This window comes from Neoarius graeffei, chromosome 18 (assembly GCF_027579695.1).
Source record: "Neoarius graeffei isolate fNeoGra1 chromosome 18, fNeoGra1.pri, whole genome shotgun sequence".
Taxonomy (NCBI): Eukaryota; Metazoa; Chordata; class Actinopteri; order Siluriformes; family Ariidae; genus Neoarius; species Neoarius graeffei.
Genome location: NC_083586.1, coordinates 48,221,087 through 48,245,748, shown reverse-complemented (window position 1 = coordinate 48,245,748; position 24,662 = coordinate 48,221,087). Strand labels below are relative to the sequence as shown.

At 39.6% G+C, this 24,662-nt stretch overlaps 1 protein-coding gene across 3 annotated transcripts in view; it reads left to right on the top strand.

Annotated features, from left to right (window-relative positions):
* The window catches only part of dachc (dachshund c), a 176,805-nt gene that overhangs the window by 49,406 nt on the left and 102,737 nt on the right, over positions 1-24,662 (top strand). For all 3 annotated transcript variants that reach the window (XM_060898954.1, XM_060898953.1, XM_060898952.1), the window contains exon 2: positions 20,240-20,355. In XM_060898954.1, the coding sequence (XP_060754937.1) occupies positions 20,240-20,355 (116 nt within the window). The remainder of the gene's footprint in view (positions 1-20,239; positions 20,356-24,662) is intronic.

Here is a 24,662-nt window from a genome sequence, read left to right as displayed (position 1 = left end):
ACCATCCCATGGTTGAGGAAACAAATGACTTTCTGTCTGATAGTATATCAGCATACAGAATCGAATCACGGTTCTCAAGTCATTTCATGGGAACTTGAAACCAGTTTGAAGAAATAAAAAGATCCATTGCTGGTCATTAACATGTTCATACCTTCAGTACTTGTATGAAAGGAAATACCTCTCCATACCAGCAGGGGGCAGTGTTCTTTAGGTAGTCTACGTAAAAAGAAAAATGTAAATAGAAAGTCGTAGCATCATGGCAAAAGTTGCTGCATCTCAAATAGCGCACTATGAGCTCTATTATTACCTCATACAAGTGCAATGAGACCCCCATATCCGCAGGGGATACATTCCAAAGTCTACCATAGATAGCTAAAACCACTGATAGTAGCAGATACAGTATAAAGTTTGTTTTTCCTGTACATACGTACCTATGATCTTCTTCCTTTGTTGGCTGCTCCCGGATGTTCAGGGTTGCCACAGTGGATCTGTTCTGCATATTTGTTTTGGCATAGGTTTTACACCTGATGCCCTTCCTGACGCAACCCTCCCCAGTCTAATCGGGCTTGGGACTCGCACTAAGTATGCATTGGCCTGTGCAACCCCAGTGGCTGGATAGTTTACCTAACCTGCATGTCTTTGGACTGTGGGGGAAACCGGAGCACCCAGAGAAAACCCATGCAGACACAGGGAGAACATGCAAGCTCTACACAGAAAGGCCCCCATCGGCCGCAAGGTCTGAACCCAGAACCTTCTTGCTGTGAGGCAACAGTGCTAACCACTAAACCACCGTGCTGCCACATACATACCTATGATAAAGTTTAATTTATTCGTTACAATAAGACATCATTGATTATCTTCTTTTATATAATAAGTGGCAAAGTTTGTTTGTTTGTTTGTCTTGAGCTAACGTTGCCATTTCTCGATGGATTTTCACCAAATTTGGCAAGTAGGTCCAAGGATGACCTGGAATTTTGCAGATATAAACAAAATTCATGTATGGGCCCCAGAGAGGTCTCTGGGGGGCACAACATCCACCCACCCCCTCCCTCAATATGCCTTTGACGTTACATTTATCAACACAAATTCTCGACAGATCTTCACTAAACTTGGCACGTAGGCACAGGAGATAGCCACAATTTGGCAGAACTCAGAAATTCCATATTTGGGCCCCAGGGGGTCCCTGGTGGGCCCCTGGGTGGTGGATGTTTGGATTTTTCTTTGTCTTGGGTTAACATCAGCATTTCTCGATGGATCTTCACCAAATTTGACATGGAATTCTGGGGGCAACCCAGAATTTTGCAAAACCCGGGCAACGCCAGGTAACCTGCTAGTAATTAATAAAAGAATAAAACAATTATAATAATATACAGTACATACTGTCGTAAAAGTTATGTGAATGTGCTTGCGCTCTCTCTCTCTCTCTCTTTCTCTCTCTCTGTCTCATGAACAGGATTCTGACGTTTTTGCTTAACCCTCAACAGCGTGACGGATATCTTGTGCACAACATTTTGACATTATTAATGAAAGTTTAGGGTTTTTTAATAAAGAGCACTGCGATACTGCAGCGACTAACAGCAGCTAACTGACGAGCCGAAAAGCCGGACAGTGTGTGTGGGGTGAGTCATGTATTAACAATGATGTGTCTGAAAGTCTGCTCAGAGTGGCATGGAAATTAAAACTTATGACCCCCCTTTTTTTTTTTTTGGAATTTTCCATTTATTATTTTGGTGGCCTGGGGTAAACCATAGATAACTGAAACCGTGGTTACCGAGTCACCATGGGGTCCTACAGTACTTGAGTATGCAGTTCAAATGGAATGCTAACATTTTGCACTCATCAGAAAGGAAAAATTACCACACGACATGCCACAACATTGAGATAAACAATATAGACCAGCACCTACAGACGGAAACAAACATCCAAAATGTCTGATTTAAAACTTTTTCTCACCTAATTTCTTGCTCGTTGCATTGACATTGGGTAAAGTTTAACCACAGTGCTTTCTTATGGCTCCAAACTATTCTCAAGGCAAAACATGTTTAAATAGCTGAGCTCAAAGTGTCTAACAGTCCACACTTCACTTTTGAGTGGTTTAGTACATCATCTGAGTAATACTTCATCTAATCGACTTTCCCAGTGTGAACACATTACAAGTACACTTGTATCTCCAGCTGTATGGTATTGTACTTCATTTTCTCCCAATTTAGTCATCTGCTAATTCACACCCACTATCAGGTTCTCCCCATCACATGACAACCAAGGAAGGCAAAGCCTAGTATGTGCTTCCTCCAAGACATCATATCATTTTGAATTTTTTCATGCTATGTCAAAAGGGAGCTAAACACACATACAGGAAAGTGCTATCTACCCTCTTCTGCATACATGAGCTCGCAGAGAGCCACGATTGGCCATGTGTTGTTGTGGCATTGTTGGATTCAAACTTGCCATCTCCTGATGATAAGGGGAATGCTTTCCTCTTGTTCTCCCACCTGGGAGCTCCTAAATAGTATTTTAAATAACACACTACCTACCATTACATACAGCATAGTGGCATACGATTATTTATTACAGTTATTTATTACAGTACAGTTTAGAATGTAAATATGATTACGTTTAAGCAGTCTGTTTGGAAATTAAATGCTATTCTTTGCCATTTTGTTGCAAATACATCCAATGCCCTCCATGATCATTAGCACCTCTTGTAAAGATGAGTAAAAAGCGTTTGAAAAAATACACCTTTTGGTGAAGTCGCTTCATCTCACTCTGAAAAAATGAGAAAAAGCCAACCTTTAATTGAAATAAATTTATTCAGAGGAAAACAAATCCCTCATCAAGAAATAATTATTTTCAACAAAAACATGGGCCAATATTATTGGAACAGCTGTGTTTCATATTTTGTGCAACCTCCATTTGCTAGTAAAACAGCACTGAGTCTCTCCTATAACATTTTATAAGGTTGGAGATACAGAGCCGGGCATCTGAGACCATTCCTTCTTTACACGATCTTTCCAAATCATCCAGGGCCCTTTCTTGTGCTCTCTCCTCTTCAGCTAGGTTTCAGTGGGGTTCAGGTCAGAGGACTGAGATGGCCATGGCAGAAGCTTGATTCTGTGATCAGAGAACCATTTTTGTGTTGATGTGGACATACGCTTCGGATCATTGTCCTGCTGGAAGATCCAATGACGACCCAGTTTTAGTTTCCTGGCAGAGGCAGCCCATCCATCCATCCATCCATCCATCCATCCATCCATTGTTTATATCCGCTTATCCTGTCCTACAGGAGCCTATCCCAGCTGACTATGGGCGAGAGGCGGGGTACACCCTGGACAAGTCGCCAGGTTATCACAGGGCTGACACAGAGACAAACAACCATTCACACCTACAGTCAATTTAGAGTCACCATTTAACCTAACCTGTATGTCTTTGGACTGTGGGGGAAACCGGAGCACCCGGAGGAAACCCACACAGACACGGAGAGAACATGCAAACTCCACACAGAAAGGCCCTCGCCAGCCTCTGGGCTCGAACCCAGGACCTTCTTGCTGTGAGGCGACAGTGCTAACCACTACACCACCACAGAGGCAGCCAGATTTTGATTTAAAATGTCCTGGTATTTCATGGAGTCCATGATGCCATGAACCCTAACGAGGTTTCCAGGGCCTTTGAAAGAAAAACAGCCCCACAAACCTCACAGAACCTTCACCGTATTTTACAGTTGGGATCAGGTTCTTTTCATTATAGCCATCCTTCTTTTTACACCAAACCCAACTTGAGTGTTTATCGCCAAAAAGCTCTATTTTTGTTCCATCAGACCAGAGAACACAGTTCCAGTCAAAGTTGTAATCGCGTTTCACAAACTTCAGGCACTTACAGTTGTGGTTAACTGACAGAAAAGGTTTTTTTTTTCCTGGAAAACCTTCCAAATAATCTGTTGGCATGGAGGTGGAGTCTGATGGTGGTTTTGGAGACTTGGAAACCCCAAGATTTTACTATTTCTTGTAATTCATCAACAGTAATCTTGTGGATTTTTTTGTTTTGCCTCTCTTACCATCCTTCTCACTGTGTAAGTGGGGGCAAAATAAACTTGGATCCTCTTCCAGGCAAGTTTATAACAGTTCCAGTTGGTGTCCCCTTTTTTATTATTGCCCTAACAGTAGAAATGGACATTTTCAGGCGAGTAGCTATTTTTAATAACATTCCCTGACTTATGAAGGTCAACACACTTCTCCTTCATTTGGTGTGTGTGTTCTCTTATTTGTCCCATGTTGATGGATGACTAAGGGAATTTGGCATCTGTGTCACTTTGTTTTTTGTTAAAAATAATTATTTCTTGATGACTGATTTGTTTTTCCTCTGAATAAATTTATTTCAATTAAAGGTTGGATTTTTCTCATTTTTTTTCAGTGTGTGATGAAGCAACTTCACCAAAAGGTGGATTTTTTCTAACCCCCCCCCCTTTTTTTTTTTTACTAATCTTTCCAAGGGGTACCAAAAATGCAGAGGGCACTGTGTATATTTATATAAAGCGGGCGGGCAACAAGTGATTAAAAATGGTCAGTTGTCCAAAATTTGTTTTAAAAAACATTTCCTATAATATAGTAAGCTGGTTTATATGGTGGTTCCATGAAAAACACAATATATAGAGAAAAAGGCACTGACTCGCCTAACCTTCTTCAGGAAATCTCGATTCTATAAGCAAATTGGCAACGCGCCCAACCATACACACCCCGCCCCCTTCTCCTGGCAGTCTGGCTTGGCATTTCACGGTGTTCAAACCTGAACAACCTTGATTTGTGCAATTTGAGAACACGGGCCAAATTGTTAGAAAGGAGGTCAATGGAGAAATGCGTTTTATTAATATCAGGAATTTGGCATGATTTTTCAGGTATATTCTGTGAAGAATGAGATATGTTGCTCATCAGAGAAAATATAGAATATATACCAAACAGCTAGGGTTCTACGAAGAGTTATGGAAATCTGTGTAAATTTCATTACTCGCCCATCGAGCTTTCCATTTATTGATTTGCATTTATGTGAGGCAAGCCGAATACAGCGAAAGAGTCAAAGAGGTGAAGAGGGTCAAGGTTGAAGGTCTTGTCCTCTCTGTCAGTTTTGAATTCATGACCTTCTGGTCATCACAATGTAACCTTGGTGTCTGAGCTAACACTGAGCGAAGGGTAAAGACACTGTGGGAGGGAAAAGTTGCACTTCATGTAAGAATGGAAGTCGAGATGTTCAGAGGAATAGGAGACCAAAGAGAGCATAAGGAAAGAGGTGATTAATATGCAGAGTTAATGAAGCAGTGAATAGGAGACAGGTGTGTGTGTGTGTGTGTAGGTGGTTGGATGTGTGTTCGCACCAGCAGCAAACACTCAACTAGGACATGTCTCTTCCTACCACACACAGAAACAACAAATATTATCCAATCAGGTTAACTGCTTTTACAGTTAATCGTGTACAACGCTCGACACAACACTTTCTGTGCTCATTTAGGTCACTTCCTGTTTGATTGAAATAAACAGGAAAGCACATCATTCCTTCTATAATAAAACGAACCAACTGGGTTGTATTGTTTTTCCTGAACATATGGAAACTGGATCAAATGCAGGTCAGGTTTCATGAATAGGACAGAATGTCCCATGAAGTTAATAACAATAAACAATTTCACATTTTGTTCTCTCCGAAACAGAAGGCTTAAAGGGGAACTGAAGTCATTTTTAAACTTGCTTTACTTCTTAATTAACGTGTTATTCAATTACGTTTTCGGTTTTCGTAACCTTATATCGTGACTCGTATTGGCAACTAATTGCAATTAAATATTATACTTATCGGCCTATTCGGTTTTTAGCCGTGTTGAATTTAGTTCGTTTGGTCCACGGCAAGCGTCGCTTATCCGCGCGATCTTCACGAGACTTGTGCGAGACTTTGAAACGTGAAGTGTCAGCCAGGTGTCAGTGCCGCCATTTTGAAAACTGTTTTCCAAACAAAGTATTGCACAAAAATGAGTTTAAAGAAACAGTCCACCGTATTTCCATAATGAAATATGCTCTTATCTGAATTGAGACGAGCTGCTCCGTACCTCTCCGAGCCTTGCGCGACCTCCCAGTCAGTCAGACGCAGTCAGACGCGCTGTCACTCCTGTTAGCAATGTAGCTAGGCTCAGCATGGCCAACGGTATTTTTTGGGGCTGTAGTTAGATGCGACCAAACTCTTCCGCGTTTTTCCTGTTTACATAGGTTTATATGACCAGTGATATGAAACAAGTTCAGTTACACAAATTGAAACGTGGCGATTTTCTATGCTATGGAAAGTCCGCACTATAATGACAGGCGTACTAACACCTTCTGTGCGCTTCGGCAGCGCATTGATACGGAGCTCAGATATCAATGCGCTGCCGAAGCGCGCAGAAGGTGTTAGTACGCCTGTCATTATAGTGCGGACTTTCCATGGCATAGAAAATCGCTACGTTTCAATTTGTGTAACTGAACTTGTTTCATATCACTGGTCATATAAACCTATGTAAACAGGAAAAACGCGGAAGAGTTTTGGTCGCATCTAACTACAGCCCCAAAAAATACCATTGGCCATGCTGAGCCTAGCTACATTGCTAACAGGAGTGACAGCGCGTCTGACTGTGTCTGACTGACTGGGAGGTCGCGCAAAGCTCGGACAGGTACGGAGCAGCTCGTCTCAATTCAGATAAGAGCATATTTCATTATGGAAATACGGTGGACTGTTCCTTTAAATGACGATTCCTGCCTACTTTTTTCAAACTTTCTTGATTGCTATCAAAACAAACAAAACTTCCGGCTTGATTACATCAGCATTCAAAAGAGGGCGAGCGCGTCTTTTGACAACGTTGGCAGATGTTGGTCACTTTGATTTCCGCTGTACGTTTTACTTCCGTCCTACGATGTCTCGCACAGGTCTCAGTGAAGCTCGTTTACGGCCATCGCTTTGACATTTGGACTGATACATTACATAGCATATTTCAAACACTCATAACTTGCTATAGCAGTAACAAAATAGCGATCAAAAATGCATTCCTATATTTAATAAAATGAGAAATAGAATTTAATCATAAAAAATTTGCCTTCAGTTCTCCTTTGAAAAGAAAAATCACTGAGCTGAATGCTGTGACTGCTATGACGTTGGCCTGATTGTGTCTGAATTTAAAAAGTACAGCTTTTACCACAGAATTGACACACTACACTCGCTAATTTAGCTAATATACAACCCCGATTCCAAAAAAGTTGGGACAAAGAACAAATTATAAATTAAAACGGAATGCAATGATGTGGAAGTTTCAAAATTCCATATTTTATTCAGAATAAAACATAGATGACATCAAATGTTTAAACTGAGAAAATGTATCATTTAAAGAGAAAAATTAGGTGATTTTAAATTTCATGACGACAACAACACCTCAAAAAAGTTGGGACAAGGCCATGTTTCCCACTGTGAGACATCCCCTTTTCTCTTTACAACAGTCTGTAAACGTCTGGGGACTGAGGAGACAAGTTGCTCAAGTTTAGGGATAGGAATGTTAACCCATTCTTGTCTAATGTAGGATTCTAGTTGCTCAACTGTCTTAGGTCTTTTTTGTCGTATCTTCTGTTTTATGATGCACCAAATGTTTTCTATGGGTGAAAGATCTGGACTGCAGGCTGGCCAGTTCAGTACCCAGACCCTTCTTCTACGCAGCCATGATGCTGTAATTGATGCAGTATGTGGTTTGGCATTGTCATGTTGGAAAATGCAAGGTCTTCCCTGAAAGAGACGTCCTCTGGATGGGAGCATATGTTGCTCTTGAACCTGGATATACCTTTCAGCATTGATGGTGTCTTTCCAGATGTGTAAGCTGCCCATGCCACACGCACTAATGCAACCCCGTATCATCAGAGATGCAGGCTTTTATACCCAGTCATGTTAATGACCTATTGCCAATTGACCTAATGAGTTGCAATTTGGTCCTCCAGCTGTTCCTTTTTTGTACCTTTAACTTTTCCAGCCTCTTATTGCCCCGTCCCAACTTTTTTGAGATGTGTTGCTGTCATGAAGTTTCAAATGAGCCAATATTTGGCATGAAATTTCAAAATGTCTCACTTTCGACATTTGATATGTTGTCTATGTTCTATTGTGAATACAATATCAGTTTTTGAGATTTGTAAATTATTGCATTCCGTTTTTATTTACAATTTGTACTTTGTCCCAACTTTTTTGGACTCGGGGTTGTAAATAATAAACACAGTTGTGGTTGTTATGGAAATCTGTTTGTTCAGTAATTAACAAAAGACAACAGGGTGTACTGTTATGGGACAATAATCAGTTTATCATGTAAGAAAAACAAGCGCATCATCCTGCATTCCAAGACATGGCCAAGTCAGGAAACAACTTTTAACTTACAACCTTAAGTCTGATTGTTACAAAGCACTTACACTGGACACTCTTTCCAAAAATAAACATCTCCATACAGAAAACATCATATCACCAATTTGAATTACAATTCCTTGTGTAAGTTGTTACAACAGAAACATGTTAGAATGAGTGCATTAATATAAAACTTGGAGCCCAAACTCGTGTCATAGCTGCCATTATAGAAAATTATTATACATACAGGACACTTTGTCGATGGAATAAAAACATGTATTCTATTCCCTTCAAGCGGGTTTCATTCATTTGGTTTGATAGCATACAATACAGTGTCTTGCAAAAGTATTCATCCCCCTTTTGTGTTTGTCCTGTTTTGTCGCATTCCAAGCTGGAATTAAAATTGATTTTTGGGGGGTTAGCACCATTTGATTTACACAACATGCCTACCACTTTAAAGGTGAAAATTGTTGTTTTATTGTGACACAAACAATAATTAAGATGAAAAAACAAAAATCTGGAGTGTACATAGGTATAGCCACTTTTTGCTGCAATTACAGCTGCAAGTCTCTTGGGCTATGCCTCTATTATCTTAGCACATCTAGCCATTGGGATTTTTGCCCGTTCCTCAAGGCAAAACTGCTCCAACTTCTTCAAGTTAAATGGGTTGCTTTGGTGTACAGCAATCTTCAAGTTATGCCACAGATTTTCAATTGGATTGAGGTCTGGGCTTTGATTAGGCCATTCCAAGACATTTAAATGTTTCCCTTTAAACCACTCCAGTGTAGCTTTAGCAGTATGCTTAGGGTCATTATCCTGCTGGAACGTGAACCTTCATCCCAATCTCAAACCTCTGGCTGACTCAAACAGGTTTTCCTCCAGAATTGCCCGGAATTTAGTGCCATCCATCTTTCCTTCAGTCCTGACCAGCTTTCCTGTCCCTGCAGATGAGAAATATCCCCACAGTATGATGCTGCCACCATCATGCTTCACTGTAGGAATGGTGTTCTCAGGGTGCTGGGTTTGTGCCACACATGGCGTTTCCCATGATGGCCAAAAAGATCAATTTTAGTCTCATTTGACCAGAGAATCTTCTTCCATGTGTTTGGGGAGTCTGCCACATGCTGTTGGGCAAACTCCAAACGTGTTTTCTTAAGCATTGACTTTTTTTCTGGCCACTCTTCCATAAAGCCCCACTCTGTGGAGTGTACGGCTTAAAGCGGTCCTATGGACAGATACTCCCATCTCCACTGTGGATCTTTGTAGCTCCTTCAGTGTTATCTTTGGTGTCTTTGTTGCATCTCTGATTAATGCCCACCTTGCCCAGTCTGTGAATTTTGGTGGGTGGCCTTCTCTTGTCAGGTTTGTAGTGGTGCCATATTCTTTCCATTTTGCTGTAATGGATTTAATGGAGCTCCCTGGGATGTTTTTTATGACCCAACCCTGATCTATACTTCTCCACAACTTTGTCTCTGACCTGTTTGGAGGCTCCTTGGTTTTCATGTTGCTTGCTTAGTCGTGTTGCAGAGTCAGGGTCCTTCCAGAACAGGTTTATTTATCCAGACATCATGTGACAGATCATGTGATACTTTGATTGCACACAGGTGGATCTTAATCAACTAATTATGTGACTTATGAGGTGAATTGGTTGGACCAGCTCTTATTTAGGGGTTTCATACGAAAGGGGGTGAATACCTATGCACACGCTAGATTTCTGTTTTTTCATCTTAATTATTGTTTGTGTCACAATAAAACAACAATTTTCACCTTTAAAGTGATAGGTATGCTGTGTAAATCAAATGGTGCTAACCCCCCAAAAATCCATTTTAATTCCAGCTTGTAATGCGACAAAACAGGACAAACACCAAGGGGGATGAATACTTTTGCAAGACACTGTATTGTTAGCATATCGCTTATCCTATGTGTATTACGTCACTCTGCCCAATGGAGAATGAGCATTGAATATGGTTTACGATATTGCATGGTTGTCAAGACAACATGATGTCACATGTTGGAGACGTAAAACTTCCGCACTGGTAAGCGAATGTGAGAATTTGTAAACAAACATGGCTGCCAGGTTTGCGTTGTTAAATACGGAAAATTTTGAGAGAATTTTGAAAGAGAAAGACGCATTGAACACCTGAAAGGAATGTGTGTGGGGGGAAAAAATAATAATATTGGCTGGCTTTTTTTGTGGTCTATCAGATATATTCCATTCAGCTAGCATGATATTGAACTTGCCTTCAACTCATTCAGTATCATGCTAGCTGAATGGAATATATCCGATACGCCACTCAACACCAGCCAATATTATTTAATTAATCAACACTTTCTGAGAATTGGGCTCAGAATATTAGAATGTGAAACTTGGCTAAACTCAGATACAGAAATTCAGCTTGTGTCTAACAGTGACAAATGTGAGCTAGTTTAAAAGCATTCATCTATTCATTTCACTATTTTGATTCACACGTGGGCGGATCCAGTTAGCATATTTATGCATATTTGTAGATACTTGAATTTTTAATGTGGATAAAGGTGTCGGCCACTGAGTGTCCTAAGTATGAAAACATATTAACCAGTTTATTATTTTACATAAATTATTTAAAACGTTTAAAATGACACATTCAGGGGTTCTTTAAGATCTGTGCCATCTGTCTTGGCACCCGTGACCGTATGAGGAGAGCACATTTGAAGTGCGAGCAGTGCAGAATTGAAAGGTGCATATGGGCGACGGCAGACAGTATTTGCCAGGGGTTTCCAACACAATTAGATTAAGAAGGAACTTGACAGCCTGCTGTTCTCCTCTCTCTCTCTCTCTCTCTCTCTCTCTCTCTCTCTCTCTCTCTCTCTCTCTGTTGTTTGCCAGGCAGTGGGCAGCCCACAGGGTGTTGTGCCCCCTTTCATACCTTTGTAATTGATGAATTGTGGTGTATGCAAATGAGAATCCATAAATCTTATGAATGACAGCTTAATTTATGGGAGCCTTAATGAATGTGGGATTAGATTTTAATTAAATGTCCTCAAAGGCACCCTGAGTGCTAAGTTACATTTTTGTTCTCTCTCTCTCTCTCTCTCTCTCTCTCTCTCTCTCTCTCTCTTTCTGATGAAATCCCCTGTTTATTGCATTTTCCCATCCATGCATCAGTCAGATGAACTTTCTACGGCAGTGACATCGATAAAAATCATGTCCATTTTGTTAACCAAAGGAGGCACAATTAATACTTTATATTTGCTTTTATTATGGCGAGAATTATATCATCCCTGACGATCAGGCTTTGCGCTTCCCGGAGCTAGTCATTTGCGTGGTTCGGATTAAAGCCACATTTAATCTGGTGCCGTCAGTATGGGTTTAATTAAAATGCTGCCCATTAGGAATGATTAAAAATGCCATTAGGTGTCCAGCTCACTTCTGAAAAGAAAGAGTATAGTGCATGTGTGTGGGTGCTGTGGAGAGCCTGTGTTCTTTTATTAGCACTGATACAGTAATAACTCCTCATGATTACAACATTAACAGAAAGTCAAGCAGCATCAGTTTGCATTGATGTGACGGATATGTTTGCGCTGCTAAAATGTGTGCGTGTGTGTGTTTGCATAACTGTGGATGTGCTTGTGCTAAAAGGGTTGTCCTGTGAAATATTTCTGGATTTGGTGGTGTTTAGGCTATAATAAGTTGCAGCAACATCTGCACTTAGTGCGGTTTCTTCTGAAAACAATCTTCTCTATTTTTACACGATAGTCAAGACCTCAAGATGTCACATGGGAGACTACTGATTTGCATATTATTTACATACTCTACTGTGACTGGCTCACTGGTGCATAATACATGTAAGGCTCACAAAGCTTCTATTAAATACTAAAAACCTCCTCAGTTTGATTATCAGGAACCCTTCAAACTTCTGCAAAAGAGCCTCCGTTTCAGAAAAGGTTCCAGATAGAAAGCACCTGGCGACTTGTCCAGGGTGTACCCCGCCTTTCGCCCGTAGTCAGCTGGGATAGGCTCCAGCTTGCCTGCAGCCCTGTAGAACAGGATAAAGCGGCTACAGATAATGAGATGAGATGAGATGAGATAGAAAGCAAGAACCATTTACCCACCAAAGAACCGGTTTTTTGAACGGTGTACAGTACAAATTTGGTCGGAGCAATGTGATTCAAGCTAACATTAGGGTTCTTTTCCTCAAGGCTTCTTCCTTAAGTGAAACTATTAAAGCTTCTACTTAGTGTTTCCTTCTTATCAGTGGTTCTAGTAAAGAATTGTCTAGTAAAGTTACTATCCAAAGAACCTGAAAAATTCAACAAATTTAAAATTAGCTGGAAAGAATCTTGGGAAAATGTGCCGTTCTTGGTGCAAAATCAAAACTCTTCATGCTTAAAGTTCACTTTCAGCTCCTTTTTTTTAACATGAAATTGATTTCGGTGATAATGTCTGCGGGCGGCACGGTGGTGTAGTGGTTAGCGCTGTCGCCTCACAGCAAGAAGGTCCTGGGTTCGAGCCCCGGGGCTGGCGAGGGCCTTTCTGTGTGGAGTTTGCATGTTCTCCCCGTGTCCGCGTGGGTTTCCTCCGGGTGCTCCGGTTTCCCCCACAGTCCAAAGACATGCAGGTTAGGTTAACTGGTGACTCTAAATTGACCGTAGGTGTGAATGTGAGTGTGAATGGTTGTCTGTGTCTATGTGTCAGCCCTGTGATGACCTGGCGACTTGTCCAGGGTGTACCCCGCCTTTCGCCCGTAGTCAGCTGGGATAGGCTCCAGCTTGTCTGCGACCCTGTAGAAGGATAAAGCGGCTAGAGATAATGAGATGAGATGAGATAATGTCTGCTTGTAATGACTTGCAAAATGCTTCTCTTTACCTTGAGTAAGCAAGCTCGTGTAGAAGAAGCAGAAGAAGCCTTTATTTGTCACATGCACACTCAAGCACAGTGAAATTTATCCTCTGGATTTCACCCATCTGAAGCAGTGAACGCATACACACATACACACACACCCAGAGCAGTGAGCAGCCATACTACAGCACCCGGGGAGCAGTTAGGGGTCAGGTACCTTGCTCAAGGGCACTTCAGCCCAAGGCCGCCCCATGTTAACCTAACTGCATGTCTTTGAACTGTGGGGGAAACTGGAGCACCCGGAGGAAACCCACACAGACATGGGGAGAACATGCAAACTCCACACAGAAAGGCCCCCCGTTGGCCACTGGGCTCGAACCCAGAACCTTCTTGCTGTGAGGCGACAGTGCTAACCACTACACAACTGTGCCACCCCTGACTGTGTACTGACCTAAGCTAACATTACCTTGCTGATTTCTCCAGCTATGCTGTTCCCGTTGAAGCATCTTAAATATTTTGCTCGTCTTCTTCATCATATGCTGCATTAATTACAGGCTCACTGCTGAAATTTTACACATCAGCAAATGAATATTAATCAGCACCAACCAGTGGTCTGCTTATGAATATTAATGTTTGGATGGTTTCTGTTGAAAAAAGCACTCTACATTAACAATTCATTAATTTAGTTATCCATGTTTTTTCAGAGTAAAAACAATCTTAAAAAGTGTTTCATAGACACTCTGGAATAATAATTAAAAAAAACACCTGAAAATAATATGATATCTCACATTTAAGGCTTAGTGCTACAGGGAAAAGGGCATGGAGAGAAATGGGGTTGTATTTGATAATCTGATATGTTATATGAGAACAGCACACATGTCTTGAACAAAAGATGACCTAACTACTCGACTTATCCTGTTATACAGTACTGGGCTAATGTCTTCGGCGCATGCAAAGAAATGCTGTAAAGTAAAGATGACTTTGAAAATAATGAAATTGGTTCTTTTTACTTAAAAGAAACACATTACCACATGCAGTCAACAGTAATAAACTAAACACTCAATATTTGGCATGATGACCCTTTGCTTTTTTTTTCTTAAACAGTAGTCCCAAGTATAATCTATACAGTTTTATAAGGAAACTAGAAGGGCACGCTGTGGTTTACCTCCACCAAACCACAGTTTCAGTTTATTTTATTTAGTGCTTAATTATAGCATAGCTAATCCTAGGATTGGCAGTCTAGCAGTATAATAATAAATAAATCATATAAATTTACAAGCAGAATGTTAACAGTAGTGTGAAATATTAATGAAATATAATTAATATCAGACTATTTTTTCTGATTATACGCATCTAATAAAAGATGTAGCCTGCTCTTTACATCTCAAAACATGTTATGCATTCAAAACGCAGGCTGGCAATTGATTCCGTACTGGAATAGTCCAAATAAAAAATGAGTTTTTATGTGCGTTTATTCTAGCAGACACTTGTCGATAATTAAATCAGTGGTGTAATCGTCCTGTTCTAAAATATGGTTCAAGTTCTCTTGTGAAATCGATATTTATTCGTGTTGAATCTTGTAGAAAAAGACGATCATTTATAAGTCTCTGTTTTTCCATTGAAATCCAATTAAGTTATTGGAGCATCGCTACATATTATCAACGTCAAAATCAAATCACTTGAACCTAGGATAATACTAAAGCTGTCCACCAAATTTTATCCAAATCCATTCGCTACTTTTTGAGTTACGTTGGGAAAAGACAAAAAAAAATCCTGTATCCACATACATATCTGGATTTGCATCAACATCTAATCAATTGTTCTTTGGCCCATGGTTCACCTTTAATAAAAATTTCATCAAAAATCTGTTTACTACTTTTGGAGCTATGTTGGGAACAGGCAAACAAACCAACAAATGGAGGAGAAAACATAATCTCCCCCAGCAAAGTTGGCGGAGGAAATGAGCCGTAAGTTTTACTGAGCGTCTTGCACAGTTCTTCTTGAGATTTTGACTGCCACACTTGCTTCTTATTTTTTGCAATAAAACTCAGCAGCTTTCATTATGTTTTTGGCTTGAAAAGTGGTTTCTTGTGTAATATGCTGCTTTCTTTCCTGACATACAAATACTTTTCTGTAACGTTTTTTTTTTTAGAAAAGTAATGATTGGAAATCTAAAATGTTTTTGTCCTGACTTGATAATGCACAATTTATAAAATAAAAATCTATAACACCATTTGTACTAAAAAAAAAAAGGTTTTTGTAGTGTATGCGCTTTGTGTCGACCTGTTTGGACCTTTTCTTAGCTCTTTGCTAAGACATCCCATGCTAAAAATGTATACATAATTATTGTGATACTGTACAACACAGTGTTCTGTGGCAGTATGAGTTGTGGATAAGATGAGGTGAAAGAGCTAAACCTGTCATAATCCTCCCTTACAGTTTAAAAGGTCACTCGCTGCCATTAAGAAAAAGCTATTTTGTTCATTTATTTACTCTCTGCGGCAGACAGATAAAGAAACGGAACAATTAAGGAGCGGTGAGAGGGAGATTTTGAAAGGGCAAATGGTGGAGAGCTTAATATTTTATGAGGGATGATTGGCTCTTGCAGTGCGTGCACGCGTGCGTGTGTGGTGGACTATGAGCTACAGCCCGTATGGATGTTCACTGAGTGTTTGTTTTAAAGAAACAGTTTGCAAAAAATTAAACGTCCGCAGATTTTCACTTACGCAAAAAGTAGTTAAGATTGCTTCTTTGGCTATGAGGCTAATTTAGCTAACAAAGTGAAAAACTCATGTCTAAATCCTTACAGCTTGTCTTTATTGGCCCGTGTAGTATTTGAACATTAAACGGTTTAATATATAAAAAGAAACTGGAACTATATTATCATCTGCTTTGAAACAGTCAACATGTACATCAAACTCCTACCTAAGTATGATGCTAGCATAAAAACAAACCGTGCTGAGGAAAAAGTGAATTAAAATGATACTACTGTTAGTGTATTTGTTAGCATTGCTACATTTGTTTGTTATAGATAAGTCAGGAATCATATTAGCAGGCCTCTTTAAGATATTGAACAACTCGATACAGTTAGCGGTGAGCGTTGATTTGATTTGCACAATGCTAAGCTATGCTACATTAGCCTTATAGCTCCAGTACAAAACTAAAGAAAACAACTTCAAGATTCAAGATGTCTTTATTGATACATCGCAGTGAATTAACACTGAATTGCGATCAATTTACATTAAAATCAATATTTTATGCTAGCATAAAAACAAACCGTGCTGAGGAAAAAGTGAATCAAAATGATACTACTGTTAGCATATTTCTTAGCATTGCTACACTGATTTGTTATAGATAAGTCAGGAATCATATTAGCAGGCCTCTTTAAGATATTGAACAACTCGATACAGTTAGCGGTGAGCGTTGATTTGATTTGCACAGTGCTAAGCTATGCTACATTAGCCTTATAGCTCCAGTACAAAACTAAAGAAAACAACTTCAAGATTCAAGATGTCTTTATTGATACATCGCAGTGAATTAACACTGAATTGCGATCAATTTACATTAAAATCAATATTTTATGCTAGCATAAAAACAAACCGTGCTGAGGAAAAAGTGAATCAAAATGATACTACTGTTAGCGTATTTGTTAGCATTGCTACATTTGTTTGTTATAGATAAGTCAGGAATCATATTAGCAGGCCTCTTTAAGATATTGAACAACTCGATACAGTTAGCGGTGAGCGTTGATTTGATTTGCACAATGCTAAGCTATGCTACATTAGCCTTATAGCTCCAGTACAAAACTAAAGAAAACAACTTCAAGATTCAAGATGTCTTTATTGATACATCGCAGTGAATTAACACTGAATTGCGATCAATTTACATTAAAATCAATATTTTATGCTAGCATAAAAACAAACCATGCTGAGGAAAAAGTGAATCAAAATGATACTACTGTTAGCGTATTTGTTAGCATTGCTACATTTGTTTGTTATAGATAAGTCAGGAATCATATTAGCAGGCCTCTTTAAGATATTGAACAACTCGATACAGTTAGCGGTGAGCGTTGATTTGATTTGCACAATGCTAAGCTATGCTACATTAGCCTTATAGCTCCAGTACAAAACTAAAGAAAACAACTTCAAGATTCAAGATGTCTTTATTGATACATCCCAGTGAATTAACACTGAATTGCGATCAATTTACATTAAAATCAATATTTTATGCTAGCATAAAAACGAACCGTGCTGAGGAAAAAGTGAATCAAAATGATACTACTGTTAGCGTATTTGTTAGCATTGCTACATTTGTTTGTTATAGATAAGTCAGGAATCATATTAGCAGGCCTCTTTAAGATATTGAACAACTCGATACAGTTAGCGGTGAGCGTTGATTTGATTTGCACAGTGCTAAGCTATGCTACATTAGCCTTATAGCTCCAGTACAAAACTAAAGAAAACAACTTCAAGATTCAAGATGTCTTTATTGATACATCGCAGTGAATTAACACTGAATTGCGATCAATTTCCATTAAAATCAATATTTTATGCTAGCATAAAAACAAACCGTGCTGAGGAAAAAGTGAATCAAAATGATACTACTGTTAGCGTATTTGTTAGCATTGCTACATTTGTTTGTTATAGATAAGTCAGGAATCATATTAGCAGGCCTCTTTAAGATATTGAACAACTCGATACAGTTAGCGGTGAGCGTTGATTTGATTTGCACAATGCTAAGCTATGAGATGTTAGCTACATTAGCCTTATAGCTCCAGTACAAAACTAAAGAAGATAACTTCAAGATTCAAAATGTCTTTATTGATACATCGCAGTGAATTAACACTGAATTGCGATCAATTTACATTAAAATCAATATTAAGAACAAATTTAATCATTAAAAGCATCGATAGCAGTCGTTATGTACTAAAATAACTTATTGCAACATCACTACAACGATTTTAAACATATAATTTTACATTAGAGGACTATATATAATAATAAAAACAAGTGACATGAAAATAGATCAAAATCCATATTTGTTAATGAGATGACACATGTAAGGTATGGGAGAATTCTTATATCTATTTGTTCGTATTTTGAGACAGTCCAGTTTCTGGTTATTTCTAGTGTTCTGATTAGTTATCTGTGATCTGGCTGGTGGCAGCCAGTCTCTGAAGTCCGACTTCAACAGTGATCTAGCAAATTTCAGGCACAACTGTTCTCTCCTCTCAACTAGTGATGTCAGTCCAAGATGTTGTAATGCTGAGGCATACCCTGTGTATGTCATACCCAAGATTATTCTCCAAGCCCGTTTCTGGATACGTTCAAGTTTGTTTGCTTGAGTTTTTGTGATTCCAGAAGACCAGACAGGGACTGCATACTCTAGGATTGGTCTAATATACGCTGTGTAGATGGGTGTCAAATCACCTTGAGAGATATTAAACTTCCTAATTTGTTTGAGGAGATACAGTTTCCTGGCGCTTTCCCAACCATCTGTTTCACTTGTTCGTCCCATTGAAGGTTTGACTGGACATAAAGACCAAGCATCTTCAGACATGGAACGACAGCTAAGGGAATATTATTGATCTGTAATAGTGGCAGTGATGGCGTATTCCGACAGAAAGTAACATGCATGGCAAAGCATTTACTAATATTTAAAAGCATGCGATTCCTATCTGACCACAGAACCAATTCATCTAGGTCAGACTGTAAAGTGGAAGGTTGGCGCAGAATTCTTGTTTCCAGCAGGTTCATGTCGTCCACGTATTTCCACACTGGATTGGTGGCATTACCTGCGGCATCATCAATAAGTACAAGAAATAGGATGGGGCCCAAGTAAGGTTCCTTGCGCCACACCACAAGACAAATATTCCATCGGAAAGGGACCCGCGGTAACGTACATGCTGTCTTCTATTGGAGATAAAATCAGCTACCTGTAGCACCAGTTCAGGTCAGAGTCCTACCGGTATGTTTATCAGTTTCATAATTACGGTGTTGTGATGAACTCTGTCAAAGTACAGATAGTAGATGGTTTGTCCGTTCCCTTGTAAAGACCGTTTGCCTTCATCCCACAGACATGTCTAAGATGATGGAGTGCGTTTAGTGTAAGTGAGAAATTGTTTGTTGGCTAGTATATTATGTTTGCTAGCTAGTATATTAATATATTAGCTAGCTAGGAAGATTTTTTTTTAGCTTTGCTTTTTACCACAGAAAACATGCTAAAATGTTATCAGTCATTCATTAAATTCTGTATCTAAGGACATAAAAGAAGTGGATAAAGAGGAAGCGTTAATGCTTTGACATCTGAGTCAAGTGTCAACTTGTGAGAAACTGTTAGCTAGCCAGCTAACCTAATTGTCACTTTTTATCTCATATCCAACAGGCGAGCTATAAATGAGGTGAGTATGAGTAATGAGAGAAGAAATCCAGGTCACTGCGTTAAGCAGAGAGCTGATCTTGCCGTGTGTAAACTCGAATTCAGATGAAGTGCGTGAATGCCGAGGAGCAGGTAACGAGGCGCATGGTATCAATAATTCATGAGGGAAAAATGGCTGATTGTGGAAAAGGCAGATGAGTCTACTGTGTGATCTAATTACTGGAAAAAGAGAGAGACGGCAGAACGGTGAATGTCCTTGAGAGCATTTACTGACGCTTACTCTGCATTGTGAATCTGTCCAAGTCTCTCTCTCTCTCTCTCTCTCTCTCTCTCTCTCTCTCTCTCTCTCTCTCTCTCTCACACTCTCTCTCAACTGTATACATGTATATTTACATGTCAGGACATTTACATATAAAATCAAGGCCTGGTTTTCTATTTATTCCCGAGACTTTGTTATGATCCTTGATATCAGGACACTTCATACTAATCCAAATAAAAGAATCAGACTGTGTGTGTGTGTGAAAATGTGTGCGTGAAGGATGGTATTAACGTGTTCTGCCCTTTGATACACCTGATCTCTTTTGTCCCTGCAGCACAATAGTTTCAGATCACACTCGTATTCAGTACAGGCAATTGAATTGAACTAGCTCTGTGTTCTCTGCTTTTCAGCTCGCGACCTGGCCGCCCTCCGAAAAGAACCCAGAGTGTGACGTCCCCTGAGAGTCCTCACATCCTGCCCCACTCCGTCTCTGGACTCATGTCCACAGGAATCATGTCTCACACAGGTAATGCAGAATCAGGCATGTTAACAATAGACTTGTGCCCACAATTGGTTATATGATAGATCTTAATGTTCAGTGACACATTGTCATGACCGCTACATTCCAGTCAGAACGAGGATGCCTAGATAAGCTTTTTGATAAGTTTTTGGGTAATATTTTTGCACGTCCAGAGTCCCATTTGAAAGGTCTCCTTAGTTTGGACGAATGTAAAGGCAGTATTCATATCAGCAAAGGCGAATTCAGTGCTGAACCGGAGTCATTTGATGAGAGATCCTTGAAAATTGGGGAAAAGAAATTGCGTTAATTTTTTTTCATACTGTAAATCTTGGCTAGCGCTTCATCATGGTTTATGATATTACTGTACCACATTATGATTTCTGTGATTAAGTGGAACCATTGTAACATTGTAAGCTGAGTAACAGTTCTGTCTGCCTGTTTTTTTTTTTTTCAACTTTTCTGGAACTCCCATGAAGGAAATTATGGGATGCTGCATTCAATAAAGCACCTTAGAAGACTTTATACTTTTAGACCAAATGGGACACGAAAGTTGCCCATAAATGCTATACATAGTCACCCTCCTGCAGTATATCTTAAAAGTCATTATCAGCACACGCATCGCAGATTGAATTGGTGCCTCAGGTGTAACAACTACTGATAAACATAGTAATTTGTTTGCAATGTCATGAAACTTTTCATAAACCTCAATAAAAAGATGTGAGTGTTTGAGAAGAGATTGTAGGAATACAACCTGGATGGATGCCAGTCCATTGCCAGGCATCACAAACACATTCACACCTGGGGCAAATTCTTTTCACTCGTCCACCTACTGGTATGTTTTTGGGAGTGAGGAGGAAACTGGAGAACCTGAAGTTCCATGTAGGCATCAAAACCAAGAAGAGTTTAAACTTGACACTAGAAAAACAGCATGACTTGTAAAACCACAGTTTATTAATGCAGTTTATATACATATAATAGCAGTACAGTAGGCTATATTTTACCTATACAGACAAACTGATTAAATATAACCTAAGAAATGGGTTTGATTAATTGACTACTAGGAAACACTGACTATATAAGGAAAGCAGTTTGTAAATAGGGATAAATGAGTTCAGTGAATTGACTACTAGGAAAAAATGACCATAAGGAAAGCGGTTTGTAAATAGGGATAAATGGGTGCGATGAATTGACTACTAGGAAACACTGACCATATAAGGAAAATGGTTTGTAAATAGAGATAAATGGGTGCGATGAATTGACTACTAGGAAACACTGACCATATAAGGAAAACGGTTTGTAAATAGGGATGAATGAGTGCGATGAATTAAATACTAGGAAACACTGACCATATAAGGAAAATGGTTTGTAAATAGGAATAAATGAGTGCGATGAATTAAATACTAGGAAACACTGACCATATAAGGAAAATGGTTTGTAAATAGGGATAAATGGGTGCGATGAATTGACTACTAGGAAACACTGACCATATAAGGAAAACGGTTTGTAAATAGGGATAAATGGGTGCGATGAATTGACTACTAGGAAACACTGACCATATAAGGAAAACAGTTTGTAAATAGGGATAAATGAGTGCGATGAATTAAATACTAGGAAACACTGACCATATAAGGAAAGCGGTTTGTAAATAGGGTTAAACCACGACATACAGTAGACAGGGTTGTATGACGGTTGATCAGGGACAGAATCAGGTCAGACTTGACAGCTCGGCAATTATTGTAGTATAAAAATGTAATATCAGCACACACCTAATGAACGCTCAGTGAAAAAAACCAAGATAGAGTCCAATTAAGACCCTTCCTTCATTTCCCTTTTCCCTGTGTTTCCCAAAGGCAGTCCTCGAGGACCAAGATGTTACACTTTCTGATCTCATGTTACTAGCGTGCCTTGATTAAAATCACCTACGCTTTGATAATTAAGTCGTTGAGTTAAATGAGGTGTTTTAGTACAGAAAGTATTACAGCTGCTCACTAAGTGCTCTAACCCATGTATCTTGGAGGTCCTCATTTCTTTTACATTAAAGAAAGTAGTTTGAATAAGAAACATCCTTATTTTTCCATTATATATTGACATGCATATGTTCTTGAACGAGCTCAAGTCTGCTGAAGTAATGAGCAGAAATGTACAATATAAACCACCACCTTTCCCTCCTGGCGTGTCTGTGAAGCTAAACACTCATTTGCTGCGACATCTGAGCTGCCCTTGCCTTTGTGTGTGTGTGTGTGTGTGTGTCTTTGAATATGCTCTTTCCCGCCACTCCTCAAAGAGAGCCCAAGAAAGAGAGGCCCATACGTTTGTACTCGTTTGGAAAGAGCAGGTGAGGGAGCGAGAGAGAGAGAGAGAGAGAAAGAAAGGTGTGTTGAGGGGGTGGGATCTCTAATGCAGGCAGCCTCAAGTTTTCTTTTATCTTCAACAGAGGTCACACTATCAATGTCAACTATGGAGATGGGAACTCAAAAGCCTCTGGGGGGACAGAGGGAGGGAAAAAGAGAGAGGAAGATGGAAAGAGGACAGTTTTTTTCCCTTTGAGAGGCTCAAAGAGGGAGAAAGAAGAACGCTTTGATATCGTTCTCTCTGCTCGCTGAATGGGGGCCTTGGCTTTCATGCTCTGATCTTGACATTTTGTGAAAGCATTTGGAGAGCGACTGAGAAAACACACACACACACACACACACACACACACACACACACACACACACTGTCTCCTTTTAACTTGCACATAAATTGTAGACAGTTTCAGTTTGTCTAAATGCCAGGTAACTAAAAGTAGCAGGACTCGGTTTAGGCGAGTCTGAGAGTGTGAAATGCACTTCTCTGGAGTGTTTGAGAAAGTTTTTGCCAAATATACTTTTATGTGAAATGACCATATTTTCCAGATTATATTTGTCCTCGACTTGTGCTGTTTGTCCAATGAAGTCAAAGACACTGTATGTTAGACATTTTGAATTAATCTAATTGATGCACAATTTTTAAGGATTAAGAATTGTACGTTTATTCAACAACAATTTCTGTGTTTGTTGAAGGTAGAAATATATGGCACTGAAGTAGAAACGTCATCGTTTGCATCACAAGGATCTCATAATTAGGTGAACAAGAAGATTCAAGTTGGCAGAACTCTGGTCTAAACTTGAAAATATTAGTAAAGCCAAAAGTTGAGTGTAGAGCTCTCTGAGGTGTGGGTGGAGCACAGAGGACGGCAGGACAAAGCTTCAGGTACGAGTAGGCTTTTATTGCCAGACTTTTCAGTATAACAACACAGTTTTACTCTGGTAAATACACACACACACACACACACACACACACACACGCTGTGTTCTTGTCCTGGAAAGAGCTCTCCTCTGCTCTCCCTCTGCCTCCTTAAATAGGGCGCGGTTACTGGGAAGACACACAAACACAGGTTAATTACCGTCAGGTGTAGTGATTCTGCCACTCACCTTCCCTGGCTCCGCCCTCCTGTCACAGACCGGCGCTTGACCACGCCCCCGCTGCCACATTGAGAAAACTCAAAAATCTCTTACGGCATGTTGACTCGATAATTTGATTTTTTTCAACATTTTTGTTTTTACAGTGCAGTAGCTCTGCTACTTCAACAGTACTTTATAGCCAGCACATGAAATCAAATCAGGAAAGTGTCATGGCAAGTTTAATGAACCTCAGTTTCCTTGAAAGTTTCTGATGAGTTCTGGATGCTCTCATCCAGAGCGACATACAACAAGACACTGACATACCCATAGTGGGCAGCCTGGGGAGCAGTTGGGGTTTAGATACCTTGCTCAAGGGCACTTCAGCCATTCCTGCTGGTCCATGGAATCAAACTGGCGACCTTTTAGGACCTTTTGGTCCCGAAGCTGCTTCTCTAACCTTAGGTCATGGCTTTCCCCTGCACAATAGTTTCCATATAATAGTGCAGGATTTTTAACCTGCTTGTTTTTTAGTCTTTTTAGTTAGAGTGCTTTGGCCCATTTGTTAGTTTTTATGGTAGGTACAATACCTGCTAATAGCAGTGCTGCTACTTTGCTGCTTTGATAATTGTCACAGTCGTGAAGAAAAACGGATGGCGGACAAAACCACGAAAGTGTAGCCAAGCTCACTATATTATAAGCAAAGTCATAAAAAAGCTACACTACATTGCTCCATTTTACAAAATTGCATAATAACTGTCTTGAACAGTATGTAAGACTGTAATGAATATTTGATTCAATTCAATTAATTAATTTGAATTATCAACACATATTATTAATAAACATCAAAAGTTAGAGAGGCAGCTTTGGGACCAAAAGGTCACTTTGATTCCC